A 15513-nucleotide genomic window follows, 5' to 3' on the forward strand; every position below is an offset into this window, starting at 1 on the left:
TTTAGAAACAGAGTAACATGTTCCAGTTACTGCATAATAATAGTTTCACACTGAAAAAGATACATTGTATAATAATCACATTACAGAGAAACTCCAGAAAGAAAGCTTGTTTATTATTTATATGAAAGAATCTATTCGGTCCCTGCAATCTTCTTCTTCAAGGAATCAATATCCTCAGCCAACTCCTTTCTGCTTGACTGAAAGAACAAGAAACATAGACATTTTCATTCAATGTCAGATCAATGATGCTTCAATAGATTATGAATAGGTTAGTCACAGTTTTGTTACCTTGAAGAGAAGGTATCTGTAGACAAACCATCCTGTGTACCCGAGACCAACAAGCTCCATAACTTTCGGAAGCTACACACTCAGATCAAACAAACATCATTCAACACAAATCTCCGTTACACTTCTCTCTGATATCCATAAAGGGTTTACTTACCAGAGGAACAGAGTTGATGGCACCAACAAGAATGGAAGATAACCAAACAGCAACAATGGCTCCTCCTCCGTAGATAACCACAGTCGTCTTGTTCTCAAGACCATCCCACTTGCACCAAAAACCGAAAAATAAAAAAAACAGAACACAAAAGCCAATACAACTCTGTTTCAAGCAAATGGCTCCTTCTTACCTTTTCCTTCAAGTCATTAAAGAGTTCGTTGGTGTCAATGGACGCTGAGGTCTCGTCTGATGAAGAAGCTCTCGTCTTCATCAATTCAACCTTCTGCAAACCATTCCCTGCCGTTGAACCGGAGAATCTCAATCTTTTCGGTTTAGATTCACGGAAATTAAACTATGTTCGGTTTTGGAATATTTAAAACTATCTATAACAGATTATAAACCGAATTGAATTAAACTATCAACCACTCAATTACGGTTTTAGAGTATCTTACACTCCATACCAGATTCTTAACCGGATAAACCGAATTGAATTTTAGATTTTAACAACTAAACCGAACCGCCGCACCGCTGAATCTCAATATCCGGTCGGAATATTCTAAATTCAGACAAGTTATTATAATACAGAAGTTTTGTCGGGAACTTTCAGATTGCGTTAAACCGGGAAAGAGAGATTGAGGAAAAATGAACCGGTCACCTGAAACTAGCTTCAGAGGAACAGTGAAAGATGATCGACCAAAAGAGCGAGGAGGCAGCGGAGGAAGGTAAGAGACGGTGGAGACACGTGGAATCATCACTACCACAGAGGACGAAGCTGCTAATGTCATCGCCATCGAACTATTTCTTCTTCTTCTTGAACAGCCTACTGCTTCTCCTCTTCTTCTTCTTCTTCTTCTCTACTCTTTTTTTTTTGGTCTGCTGCGCTTTTTACTAGACAAGATTTCGTATAAAGACACGTGGACGTTCCTCGTGGTCTTATTGGTTGATGCTCTTATCTTTAGAAATCCGACTCAGTGGTGTATATAGAATGCTCGCATTCTGTGGGGTTTTATGGCTTGTTTTAGGCCCGTTTAGAGTATGGACCCATTATAAAGCCCATTGTATAATTGCTCCTCTTTTGTCGTTTCCTTTTCTAGTAGGTGAGGAAACATGGACCATCATGCAAACCTTTGAATTTTGTGTCTTATGATAGTTATAGTTATGACATGGAAGGTTAATAATACTAAGATGATCCAAACAGAGGAATTCGAACAAGGAACTTTAAATACTCACTTTATAAATGAAAATTTAGAAAACTGTCTTGAAACCAGTGTTAAAAAAACAGTATGCGCTAAACCAGTATGGAATTAGGAACATATCATCAAATTCATAACTTGTTATTTACCCATCTAAGTATTTATAAAATATATAATATGCTGAATATCATATATGAAATAAATAGTTATATTCATAAAATTTTATAATATAATATATCAATTACCATAATTTATAGATAATAAATTTATAACATAATACTATGATTTTTAATACGGTTTACTGAGTAATAATTTCAGTATATTGTAAAAAAATGGATGTATGCAGACAGCCTAAAATATATATATTTAAATGATTTCTAAAATAAGTGTAATATATATAGAGTTTATAGAACATTCTCTACAACAAAAACAGATTATATATACTTAACAAACCCAACTAAAATCAAATGATGGTACAGCTCTACTACCCTTATACTTCGCTGGCGCTTTCAACAACTAACCAATACCCCATTTCTCTTGATATTTAAGAGAATAGTTGAAGTTTAAACTTTAATTTAATCTGTTTGGCAAAAAAAAAAACTTTAATTTAATCTAGTTTGGTAGGTTTTAAATGTAACTAATATTCTTAAGACATGTGTTCATATCTAGGATGAGTTTGTTCGTTTTTTTCTTTTCTTGTGACATTGTACTTTGTAGTGTTTTCAGGTATGAGAATGTATTCTCCATCTTTCAATGTGTTTCTACGAGCAGTTTGAAAATTTTGGTTGACGTAAGTATTTAAATTAAAAACCAAAGAAATTGCATGACCATTACGTCATCCGCACATATATGTTACAAAACATATATAGCCGACACCTCCTTTTATCATCTCCATTATAATTTTCAATAGAAGGAAAATCTCCAAAACTCAATTTTATTGGGTCAATAACGTTTTCTTTTTTAATACAATAATTAAAATAAATGCAAGGAAAAACATCCACCATTAATACAGCTCAACCCCAGCTTTCTCTCCCCTTTTTTCTTCAAGTTTGAATATATTAACTACAGTCTTTTTCTAATTTGCTTCTTTTTTTTTTAAATCGGCCATACACATTCATCAAATCCATATTCATGCAGCTGTTACATTATATTATATCCTTACTCCCTTTTTGAGTGTGTGTGTGTATGTGCTTAATTATATTCCCTCATCTCCATCTCAATCTCAATCATGTTTCCACTTTGATTCTGATCTATCTGGATATCACAATTCTATATTCATGACTTCATAACCTTAATGAAGATCACCAAAGGTCATTTGGGTCTCCATCGTCGTTCTTGATTTTTTTTCTCTGGCAATGGGATCCACAAATCTTGGTCCCATCACCATTGTATTCTTCTTCTACGTCATCTCTATGGTTCATTGCATCAACAACATTCAAGAACTGGACGATCAGATCCGTTCATACGCAGCTCGTGCCAATAAAGGAAGACACACAGGCTCCTTGTACGAGCTTTCACTTCCCGCGAATCTCTCCGACGTCAAAGCATCGGTCGTTACGGTCCGTAACAGTATGTTCTGGAGGAAAGGAGCGAATTTTAGTGGAGTCTACGTTCCTCCCACGGTCAAAACGACACCGTACGCTAAGAGGATAGCTTTTGTCTACGAGACTTTCGGTGATCACTCTTCGTCGGTTTACTTCCGGTTGGCTGATGATAATTACTCTTTTATTTCACCGGTTATTGGATTCACAGCATATGACGCGACAAACACGAATAATCTCAAAAGATTGAATCTCTCGATCGATGAAGACAATCCAATATTGATCACATTTGATTCACATAATCAAAGAAGAGGAATCAAATGTGTAGCCTTGGGAGATAATAATGAGTCGTTGAAGTTCAGTAATACGACACGGAATTACAGTTGTGCCACTACGAATTCTCGTGGACATTACGCGCTTGTGGCTCCGAACCAAAAACACAATCCGACATCCAAACTAGAGCTGGCTCGGAGGAAGTGGTGGTGGATTGCTTTGACCATCATAGGAATCTCGGTTTTGCATGCTGCGGTGATAGGTGTTGTGGTGAAGTTAGTGAGGAAAAAGAGGTTCAAAGAGATGGAAAGAGAGTCCGAGAAGAGCGAGACGGTCGGAAATATTTGGATTGGTCAGAGTAGAATGCCCGCGGCAACTATGGTGAGAACTCAGCCCTGTCTGGAATATCATGAAGATTTTCCTTCTTCAAATTAATTAATATACCTTGAGTTTTGTAGTTTTATTCTCGAAAATTTACCTTGACTTGGCTGCTCTGTACAGTGAGTTACATTCAAAGTTTCCATTTTAGTAACTTTCCAAGTTTGATATAAATTTCTTATTATGTTTTGCTTATGCACGACTACGAGTGGCATGTTCGTTCTTAACCAGTCTCCGTTCTGAATTGTTATGCATGACTCTGAGTCATAATAATAGCACGTTGAAAATATAAATATTTTAGAATTCAAAATCTAAGTGTTCACCGTATGGGATGATAGTGTTTATCATATAAGTATTTATTGGTATTTACGTTATGTATTATGGTTGACATATCTGCATATTACGTACCTAAGCTAAATCGATGATTCTGATATCGGAATGGATCAAGACTCAAGAGATATGTTGGATCGAGCCAATTATTTCCCTTAATTAGTTTGCCAGTCTGTACGTAGTATATGATGAATATTTATAAAATAATTTTCTAAGTAAATAAAGTTATCTAACAATGATGGAGCTTTATTTACTTAGAAAATTATTTTTTGAATTAGTCAGACAAAAATTAACTGTTGTATACTAAAACACCATGATAAATTAATACTTTGATTCATTAGTTAGCGGATATCTTTATATATAATACTACAAGTAGCGTCCATATGATATATAAAAACGGGACTATAATAAGTTAGACCATCAATCGTCACGTACACTTCCAAATATTTTTAAAGTCTGATACGTACCAAAAAAGGTGACGAAGAAGTGTCACTAGTTAACTATTTTCTTATTCTTATAAATTAAGGAGATCAAATGATTAGGAGAATAATTGAACTGTAAAGCATATTACACAATTTTAAACATATATTATTATCTATACTTTTGGTTTGTCACAATATGCCTAGTTGGTGGGTTGTTTAAAAAATCACATTTAATCAATTTCACAACTAATAAGCTTCATATATTATAGACGAAATGGACGTTCGGAGTTTGTAATATACTATTGATTTGAACTATTGCATGGAAAGTTGTATAAGACGAAGGGAAAATTATTAATAAAACGGACATAAGTGTTAACGCATAGATTTTAAGAAAAATTCAAAAAAAATAAAAATATTGTTTTAATGCATAGTTGCATATTTCACTAACATATGATGAATGTAAAAAAGGTTTGAAACTTTTGTTGTCTATGTTTCTCTAAAAAATAGCGATTTTATAGTGGTTAATCCACCAATTTAGAGAGTATTATGAAGTTTTACTAAATTAATTGACAAAAAATTAAAACGATGTCCATATACCATGAAAGAGAGTTTAATATAGATTAATACAAATGTAGAATGTGTTAAAGTTTTTTAAAACAACACTAAAGATCATAGGCGTCAATATAGGGATTTTTGCAAAATTGACCTACAACTTAAAGTCAAACACAAAACTAATCTCCCTTTTTTTTGAAAATTGGTTTTGCCCTATTCACCCCACAAGTTCATATAATTTACGAAAATGCCATCAATTTTTTTTTTCTTTTTTTTTTCGAAAATGACATTTTTACTCTCTCACCCTCATCATCTTCAAGTAATTACAAGATTGCCATTGTCATCAATACCACAACCACCATGAACAACCAATTTGAAGCTCTTAATGCTCCCAAAATCGATTTACCCTTCTTCTTTTTCCATTCTTGTGAACTAAACACAACATATCTCTCAATTTCTCTCCACAATGAGCTAAAAAAACCCAAGATTTTGATTCTAAATTTTTATGGTTCATAGAGTCATAGAAGCTAACAATTATGGGTGGGTGACTTTCGTTTGTGATTCTGTGTGCTTGGAGAAGCCTTATGTATGCTAAGGAACTTATCTCACCAATTTAAGGTATGACATCGAGTTTTTTTCCAGATCTGTTCGTCAGACGACTTACTTGGGAAGTCGTCTGGCTGTAGACGACTTACCTTTCAGTCGTCTGGCTGTAGACGACTTACCTGGAAGTCGTCTGGTCAACGCAGAGGTTATTTTTACAATTGACTTTGAAATCTGTAACCTGAGACGACTGAAAGTTAAGTCGTCTACTATTGTTTGGATTCAAAAAAAATTCCAAAGAACCTAGACGACTTACATTTCAGTCGTCATAGGTTAGTTTTGCATTTGACTGGATAATTTCAGAAGTTTGACTTCCCCAGACGACTTACATTTCAGTTGTCTGGCGAAAATTAAAATAATAATATTTTTTTAAAAGTAGACGACTTAAAGTTAAGTCGTCATAGGTTAGTTTTGCAATTGAAAAAAAAAACTTCAAGATTTAATTATACACAGACGACTTATAATTCAGTCGTCCACCAGACGACTTAATTGTAAGTCGTCCAGGACTTTTTTCCGAGATTCTGGTCAAACCTCGTAAATCCTAGACGACTTACATTTCAGTCGTCTCGTGGACGACTGAATTATAAGTCGTCTGTATATAATTAAATCTTGAAGTTTTTTTTTCAATTGCAAAACTAACCTACGACGACTTAACTTTAAGTCGTCTACTTTTAAAAAAATATTATTATTTTAATTTTCACTAGACGACTGAAATGTAAGTCGTCCAAAAAGTCAAACTTCTGAAATAATCCAGTCAAATGCAAAACTAACCTCTGACGACTGAAATGTAAGTCGTCTAGCTTTTTTGGAGTTTTTTTTTTAACCAAACAATAGTAGACGACTTAACTTTCAGTCGTCCGAAATAACAGATTTCAAAGTCAATTGCAAAAATAACCTCTGCGTTGACCAGACGACATATAGTTTAGTCGTCTAGACAACTTAGATTGAAGTCGTCCGCGTCTTCTCCACTAGTTTTTAAGTCTTCTACGTTAGTTTTTGAATAACTTGTATTTTTAAGAATGATAAGTAACTTCAAGATATGTAAAACTCATATTTACAAAATATGTTCTCTCCCTTAGTTTTACTAAATTTGACTAAGTTTTTCAATGCAAACTTATAAAAAATATGATATGCTTTGACTAGTTACTATTGTTTGTTTCCATCTCTTACCAACATTCTTGTTTATTATGATGAGAAAAAGGCCATTGGAGTTTATTATTGCATATGAGAGATCCAAAGATAAGAAAAAGGCTACTGAAGTCTATTATTTCATTGATTTGTAAATGTGTAAACACATTGTTAGCACATTTAATACATCTTGGAAAATATTATTACTGATTTTACAAAAAATTCACAACTAAAAGAGTATACATGCAATTCACAACTTGAGTAGATGAGTAGACAAGACCAGACAACTTGAGTAGATGAGTAGACAAGACCAGACAACTTTTAAGAAGTCCAGATGACTTCTAAGAAGTCCAGACGACTTCCAGGAAGTTCAGACGACTTTTAGGAAGTCCAGACGACTTCCAGACGACTTTACAGGAAGTCCAGACGACTTTACAGGAAGTCCAGACGACTTTACAGGAAGTCCAGACGACTTCCAGACGACTTTACAGGAAGTCCAGACGACTTTACAGGAAGTCCAGACGACTTCCAGACGACTTCCAGATGACTTTACAGGAAGTCCAGACGACTTTTAGGAAGTCCAGACGACTTCCAGACGACTTCCAGACGACTAACAAGTAAGTCGTCCCAAAAGTCTTCCAGATCTGAAAAACCTGCATATTAAATCCAGATCTGAAAAACCTGCATATTCAAAAACGTTCAAATGGCTTAAAAACAGAAAAAATGAATGGAAGATTAGATAAATCTACCTTTATAGAACACACAAAAATACATATCTAAAAATAATAGATCTACCTTTAAATTAGTGGAAGATGAGTACCATCTAATTAAAAACCTGCAAAAAAAAATAGATTAGTAACAAAGACATGAGACAAAATTGAAAAATTCATATAAAGTTTGGTGTTTTCAAGTCAAAGAGATTAAAGTGGGTTTGGAGAGTTTTAGTTTGGGAAAAAAGTAAGAACTTTATACAACAAGAAGTTACCAAATGAAGAAAAATCAGACATAAGAACTTACCAAAACGCTCAGAAAAATCCAGACGACTTCCTAGAAGTCCAGACGACTTCCTGGAAGTCTAGACGACTTCCTGGAAGTCCAGACGACTTCCTGGAAGTCCAGACGACTTCCTGGAAGTCCAGACGACTTCCAAGAAGTCCAGACGACTTCCAGACGACTTCCAGACGACTTCCAGACGACTAACACGTAAGTCGTCCCAGAAGTCTTCCAGATCTGAAAAACCTGCACATCAAATCCAGATCTGAAAAACCTGCATATCCAAAAACGTTCAAATGACTTAAAAATAGAAAAAATGAGTGGAAGATTAGATAAATCTACATTTATAGAACACACAAAAATACATATCTAAAATTAATAGATCTACCTCTAAATTAGTGGAAGATGAGTACCACTTGATTAAAAACCTGTAAAAGAGATAGATTAGTAAGAAATACATGAGACAAAACTGAAAAATTCATATAAAGTTTGGTGTTTTCAAGTCAAAGAGATTAGAGAGAGGTTGGAGAGTTTTAGAATGATGAACATTACATTTTTGTTGCAGCCATTTGAGAGGAGGAGAGAGAATGTGTAAATTTTTCTTTATATAGGGAGGCAAAAAATCTAATTAGGTTAAATATTTTTGACTCAGACGACTTCCTGGACGACTTACATTTCAGTCGTCTGGTGAAGAAATTAAAACAGACGACTTACATGTAAGTCGTCCAGAAGAGTTTAATATTTTTAGCGGGAAATTAAATATTTTTAGTGGGAAACTAAAATAGAAGACTTTCCAGACGACTTACAAGTAAATCGTCTGGACGACTTACAAGTAAGTCGTCTGGACGACTGAAATATACGTCGTCCGGGTAAATTATTCAACAGACGACTGAAATATAAGTCGTCCACACCCTAAACATAACCCCTAAACTTAATTATCTAATTAAACACTTCATAAAACCAAATCAAACTTGAAAAGTGTTTACTATACACAGAAATAAACACATATAAGTGAAAACTAATTTCTGAAAAAAACATTTTAGTTTTCCAAAATCTAACCCTAACAATCCATACAATACTACAACATATGTTTGCCAAACTCCTAAACCAAAGTATTTCATGATTCACTACTTCCACTCATCTATCTTCAAAACAAATCAATTTTATCATATCTTAATTTATATCACTTAAAACTGTTTATAATTACTTGATTTTTATTTTTCACGCATCAAAATATTTTTTACAAGATTTATAAATTATTTTTAAAATAAGCTGGTACCAGACGACTGAAACTTCAGTCGTCTAGACGACTTCCAACAATTCAGACGACTCAGACGATTTACTGGGGCTATATTCGTAAAAATGGCTTCTGTTTTTTTGTTTGGTCACAAGGGGCTGAGCTGTAATTTCACTAGGCTTTTAGGTTAGTTTTGCATTTGATTCAAGTTTGGGTATAGGTTTGGGATTAAAATCAAGTTGTGGGTTAGTTTTGGCAAAAACCCCGTCAATATATAGAGCATTTACCGAAAAATTCAATATTTTCGTAAGGGTTAACACATAGATTTTGCAAAAAAATCAAAAATATAAAAATATTATTTTAATGTATAGTTGCATCTTAAACTAACATATGATGAAGGTCAAAGAGGTTCAAAACTTTTGTTGTCTCCAATTCTCTATAAAATAGCGAATTTATAGTGGTTAGTCCACCAATTTAAGAAGTATTATGGAGTTTTACTAAATTAATTGACAAAAAATTAAAATGATGCCTATATACCATGAAAGAAAGTTTAATATGTATTAATAAAAATGTAGAATGTGTTTAGAAATTTTGAAACAAAACTAAAGATCATAAACTTCAGTATATAAGGCATTTACCGAAAAATTCAATATTTTCGTAGGGGTCAACAGATTTTGAGAAAAAATTCAAAAATTCAAAAATATTGTTTAATGCATAGTTGGATCCTTAACTAACATATGATGAAGATCAAAAAGGTTTGAAACTTTTCTTGTCTCTGTTTCTCTAGAAAATAGCGATTTTATAGTTGCTAGTCCACCAATTTATGGAGTATTATGAAGTTTTACTAATTTAATTGACAAAACAATTAAAACGATGCTCATACACCATGAAAGATAGTTTAATATACACTAATACAGATGTATAATGTGTTTAGAAATTTTAAAACAACACTAAAGATCATAGGCTTCAGTATATAGAAAATTTACCGAAAAACTCAATAATTTTGTGTGGGGGGGGGGGGTGGTTAACATATAGATTTTGTGAAAAATTTAAAAATATGAAAATATTGTTTTAATGCATTGTTGCATCATGCACTAACATATGATGAAAGTCAAAGAGGTTTGAAACTTTTGTTGTCTCCGTTTCTCTAGAAAATAGTGATTTAATAGTGGTTAGTCCACCAATTTAGGGAGTATTATGAAGTTTTAGTAAATTAATTGACAAAAAATTAAAACGATGTTCATGTACCAGGAGATAGAGTTTAATATACATTAATACAAATGTAGATAGTGTTTAAAAATTTTAAAACAACAATAACAATCATAGGCTTCAGTAAATAGAACATTTACCGAAAAATCATAGGCTTCAGTAAATAGCACATAGATTTTGAAAAAAAATCAAAATATAAAAATATTATTTTAATACATAGTTGCATCATTTACTAACATATGATGAAGGTCAAATAGGTTTGGAACTTTTGTTGTCTCCGTTTCTCTAAAAATAGTGATTTTATAGTGGTTAGTCTGCCAATTTAAGAAGAATTATGAAGTTTTACTAAATTAATTAACAAAAAGTTAAAACGATGCCTATATACCATGAAATAGAGTTTAATATACATTAATACAAGTGTAGAATGTGTTTGAAATTTTTAAAAGAACATTAAAGATCATAAGCTTTAGTATATATAGTATTTATCGAAAAATTCAATATTTTCGCATGGACTTTGTGTATACAGAGAATATGATATCGAACCATCGAAAATGACCACAAAAGTACAGTGGTTGGCAGCCTCTGTATTGTGAATTCCATGACAACTCACCTAGTTTTACGGACCATGGCAAGGTTTGGCCGTCGTGGACGTGCCATGCAAATGTAGCTATGGTTCTTGTTTCAGATTTATAAGCCCAAAATAATAGGAAAAATAAAATTGATTTTCTCTGTATATTAACATACAAATATACACATGTATTTTTTATCTTATGCAAGATGTTAATTTTTCTAGGCTTTCAACTTAAATGAAAATGCGATAAGTATAGATTGACTCGAATTTCATATATGTATATTAGTGATGGTCTTTTCTAAATAAAATTTGATATATAATTTCAACAAAAACATTCACAAAGTTGAAGTCTGGTTGAAGGCTTCTTGAATATATTGATACATATATATGGAATATGTAAGAGTTACCCAAAAGACCAATGATGAGACGGCCATCTGAAGCACAACCAATCGGTTTATCCTAATAAGTCATTCCCCATGGACCGGATTGAGTTGAGAAAGCAGCCCCAAACCCTCATATCATAGGTCGCATTGAGTCTCCGAAAAGTAGCTTTAAAGTTACATCTCGAATCAGCTTTATACGAAGAGAAAATCACAATGATCACACGATAAGAAGATAGAAAGCTAGTCTTCTGTTTAAAACAGGACCCATTTCTCTCAGAAACTAGTTATTGTGTTAATTACTTGTGTTAGAATTCTTTTCCAGCAGAACAAGAAATAAACAAAGCCCATTCTTTCAGTTTTCTTTGGGTTGATAGATTATTTGTGGGCCTGTGGCTGTCCTCTGAAAGTTTTGGGTGGAAATAAATAGTTAAACAGGCAATCAAAAAACTAGTTTGAATAATTAAAATTCAATGGAGAGACAACACATAACTATAAGTTTGTATAATAATAAACTTGGTTACTTTGCTTATTGTTTTTGAGAGTTGTACCAAACGAAAGGACACTTGAGAGTTGGGCCTGATCTTCAAAACCCAACTACGAAAGGAGGGTATTGACGTAAATGGGAGAGTAATCTAATTTCCCCAATCAGGAAAAAAAAATCTTATTCTCAATACCCCTTCCTTATTCTCAATATCCCTCCTTTAATTATTGTGATTATCTAAATAATGAATCCAACGTGGCGAAGTCATCTCCTATCAAGATTTGGAGAAAAAAAGTAGACAAGCTGGCGTCGAATCCCACGTTGTCCGTAGGGACCACCTTACTATTCCCTTAATTTAATGGGACACGTCATCTCAAAACCACTAACGGCCGACACAAGACAGTAGATCTTAGTAGGGACTAGTGGTAAAAAAAAAAATATTTTACTTTCAACCAGCAGATGAAATGAATATGAGTCATCGATCTTGATCTAAAAAGTTAACCAAAAAAAAAAGATGGCTAGTTAGGTAAGTCCACGTTTTGTCAACCGTGGATCTCAAATGAATTATACACTATAGTTTAGTTCTCTTTTTTAAAAAAGGAATCAAAATCAGCACCACGTCAGACTTTGTAGTCATCTCAAGATGAACGGTAAAGATTAAGGGTACGTGTACCAATAAGACTTTTAATAAATAATAAATCCCTACAGATTAGATCTACGGGTAGCCAGCTCAGCACACGCGCCAACTTTACTAGCCCTTGCAGATTACGACACGTGTACGGTGACGTGTGTATAAGCCTTTGGCGCTTCCCTTCCTCCCTGCACCGAACTCTGGTTCTAGAGAGAGAAACCTTTCTGCGACTCTGAGAGAGAGAGAGAGAGACAAGGTAACTTCAAATTCGAATTCTTTTTTTTTTCTTATTGAAGCAATTCGAATTATATTTAATTGTCTCGAAACTGCTGGTGGTGATTTTTTGGATTCGTAGCTTTCAGTGAATTATTCAGAATTTTTTAGTTTTAAAATTCTGAATAATTCACTGAAATTTGAGGTAGATTGATTGTGTATTTTCTAGTAAAATTTTTTGACTTGAGAAAGTCGAATTTGAATTCTTAGTAACTCGGATCTGTTTCGTTTTGATGTCGGAGATCTAAGTGTAATCAAACAATGTTCCTCTAGATGTTATGTTTTTTTTTTTGACGGCAATTACTGAAAGATTTTATTTTTCTTATGTTTGGTTTTAAGTTACTGTGTCAGTGTCTGAATCGAGCAATGGGAAGCAACGAAGAAGGAAAGACCACACAGTCTGACAAGCCAGCACAAGTACAAGCTCCTCCTCCTCCTCCTGTAAGTAATGGAAGCTGATATGGTTTGGTTCACTAGATCTGTTTGTATGAGAATGTTCTTTTTTTTTTTCCTTTTTTGCAGGAGCAAAGCAATGTTCATGTGTATCATCATGATTGGGCTGCTATGCAGGTGTGTGATTTTGCTAATTGCTACCCCCGTCTGTTTTTTGTTCTGCATATATATATGATTTAGCTTTTTAATGATTTGGTAGGCGTACTATGGACCAAGAGTAGCCATAACTCCTCAATATTACAACTCAAATGGTCATGCAGCTCCACCTCCTCCTTATATCTGGGGCTCTCCTTCGGTACTTCTTTTTTCTTTTAAGGTTTTTCTTATGCTACTTGTGTTATTTTGTATTTTGAGTATAGCTTTTTCTTCAATACTATTATTCCAGCCAATGATGGCTCCTTATGGAACACCATATCCACCGTTTTGTCCTCCTGGTGGAGTCTATGCTCATCCTGCTCTTCAAATGGTAATCATCCCCTTCTTCATTTGCAAATGTCCAAATCTTCTATGAGTAGTAGACCTGGTTTTTTGAATAATGGTCTTACATTTTCCTATCAGGGCTCACAACCACAAGGGCCTGCTTCTCAAGCAACACCTGTTGTAAGTCTTTATTTATCTCATGATTTTTTTTTTGTTTCTCTTCTGTGTGAATGGTTGCTAAACGATTTGAGAATGTTTTTTGCAGGTTGCAACTCCGTTGAACTTGGAAGCTCATCCAGCTAACTCATCTGGAAACACGGATCAGGGGTTCATGACAAAGTTGAAAGAATTTGATGGACTTGCAATGTCTATAAGCAATAACAAATCTGGGAGCGGTGAACATAGCAGTGAACCTAAGAATTCTCAGAGGTTTTTCAAGAAACTTGTGTCATTCATTACTTTTTCATTCTTAGATAGAATCTAACAGTATGTTTTTATTTTTATATCATTAGTTCTGAGAATGATGATTCCAGCAATGGCAGTGATGGGAATACAACTGGGGTATGGATTCCTTTGAACTAGTTTTTAATTTACTAATCTCTTTTTTTTTTTTGCTTCTTATTTTATTTACATGTATTTTCTTACCACAGGGAGAACAGTCTAGGAAGAAAAGAAGCCGGGAAGGATCACCAAACAACGGTATGGAAAGAACACAACCCAAAGTAGTTGTGTGCTTCAGTGTTCATAACTATATAAAGCTATAATAATGAGTACTAAGTCTTTCTTTGTTCTTGGTAGATGGGAAGCCTTCATCTCAAATTGTTCCTCTTCTAAGAGATGAAAGTGAGAAACATGCAGTGACTATGGGGACTCCTGTTATGCCCACAGCTATGGACTTCCCACAGCCATTCCCTGGTGCGCCTCATGAAGTCTGGGTAAAGTTTTATATCATTCTTTCACTTATACATGTGATTGAAATTGTGAGCTGTTGTAGTAACTCAGGTGTGTTAATCTGTAGAATGAAAAAGAGGTTAAACGAGAGAAGAGAAAACAGTCAAACAGAGAATCTGCTAGAAGGTCAAGACTGAGGAAGCAGGTGATTAAGACTAACGCTTGTAGCTAACAGATTTATATAAGTTGTAATGACTAAATGTGTTGTGTTGGTTGAATAGGCTGAAACTGAAGAACTGTCCGTCAAGGTTGATGCACTAGTTGCTGAGAACATGACTCTGAGGTCAAAACTAGGCCAACTAAACGATGAGTCTGAGAAACTACGGCTGGAGAACCAAGCTTTATTGGTAACAGTCTACTAACTCATCACATCACACATTCTGAATACATTCATGAGTGTGTTTGTCATTATTAACATATTAATATTCCCTATATAGGATCAACTGAAAGCGCAAGCAACTGGGAAAACAGAGAACCTAATATCTGGAGTTGATAAGAACAACTCTGTATCAGGTACTAGTAGTAGTAAGAATGCGGAACAGCAACTCTTAAACGTAAGTCTAAGAACCGATTCTGTCGCGGCTAGCTGACTGTGACGCAAAAGGAAGAACCCACTTCATGTCTTCTAATGGATTCTGATTGTAACTTCTTAAAAAGATTTTTTTTTCCTTAGATTTATAGCTCTCTGCATGGTGAACAGAAACTGATGTAATATCCTTAAGCAGAAGAGACTCAGAGCGTGATCTGATCTGCGACCACTTGATTGGTGATGTTTGATTAGGTTTAGTTATATTTTTATACAAGCAAATGGATTGAGATGAGGAGAGACCTATTTTGATGGTTTCTCTGCTTCATGATCGTGTGTGTTTCGTCTTTTATAAAACACTCTTTTTTTGTGTGTTTTGTTTTTAACATTTACGTGTTGTTGCAATACTTGTCATTTATTCTTATATATATATCCACATGCTTCCCTCAAACGATAAAACAGAGAACGAATCTCCAAAATGAACACACTATTATCATTTTTTTTAACCATAAACCCTTCTCTC

General features: G+C 34.1%; 3 protein-coding genes across 6 annotated transcripts; 2 read left to right on the forward strand and 1 right to left on the reverse strand.

Annotated features, from left to right (window-relative positions):
- Window positions 1-1428, reverse strand: LOC106365648 (protein CURVATURE THYLAKOID 1A, chloroplastic). The gene is made up of 5 exons (XM_013805098.3): window positions 1098-1428; window positions 633-739; window positions 443-550; window positions 289-360; window positions 1-197 (listed from the first exon to the last, which is right to left on the reverse strand). The coding sequence occupies exons 1-5, from the start codon at window positions 1231-1233 to the stop codon at window positions 132-134; spliced, it is 489 nt and encodes a 162-aa protein (XP_013660552.1). The 5' UTR covers window positions 1234-1428; the 3' UTR covers window positions 1-131.
- Window positions 1429-2014: 586 nt separating this feature from the next.
- On the forward strand, window positions 2015-4020 carry LOC125577645. The gene has a single exon (XM_048739166.1). It carries the CDS (start codon window positions 2991-2993, stop codon window positions 3882-3884), a length of 894 nt encoding a protein of 297 aa, XP_048595123.1. The 5' UTR covers window positions 2015-2990; the 3' UTR covers window positions 3885-4020.
- An 8447-nt stretch (window positions 4021-12467) lies between these two features.
- LOC106365646 (G-box-binding factor 2) lies at window positions 12468-15378 on the forward strand. 4 transcript variants are annotated; one of them, NM_001316192.1, is given in 14 exon segments: window positions 12613-12623; window positions 12980-13081; window positions 13163-13210; window positions 13293-13388; window positions 13479-13559; window positions 13652-13693; window positions 13779-13942; window positions 14026-14074; window positions 14164-14212; window positions 14312-14448; window positions 14532-14609; window positions 14686-14811; window positions 14902-14981; window positions 14983-15212. In NM_001316192.1, coding segments are annotated over 13 exon segments (1059 nt in total). In that variant the 5' UTR covers window positions 12613-12623; window positions 12980-13006; the 3' UTR covers window positions 15017-15212.
- The last annotated feature ends 135 nt before the right edge of the window (window positions 15379-15513 follow it).

The sequence above is a fragment of the Brassica napus genome, chromosome A9 (assembly GCF_020379485.1).
Source record: "Brassica napus cultivar Da-Ae chromosome A9, Da-Ae, whole genome shotgun sequence".
In the NCBI taxonomy this organism is placed as follows: Eukaryota; Viridiplantae; Streptophyta; class Magnoliopsida; order Brassicales; family Brassicaceae; genus Brassica; species Brassica napus.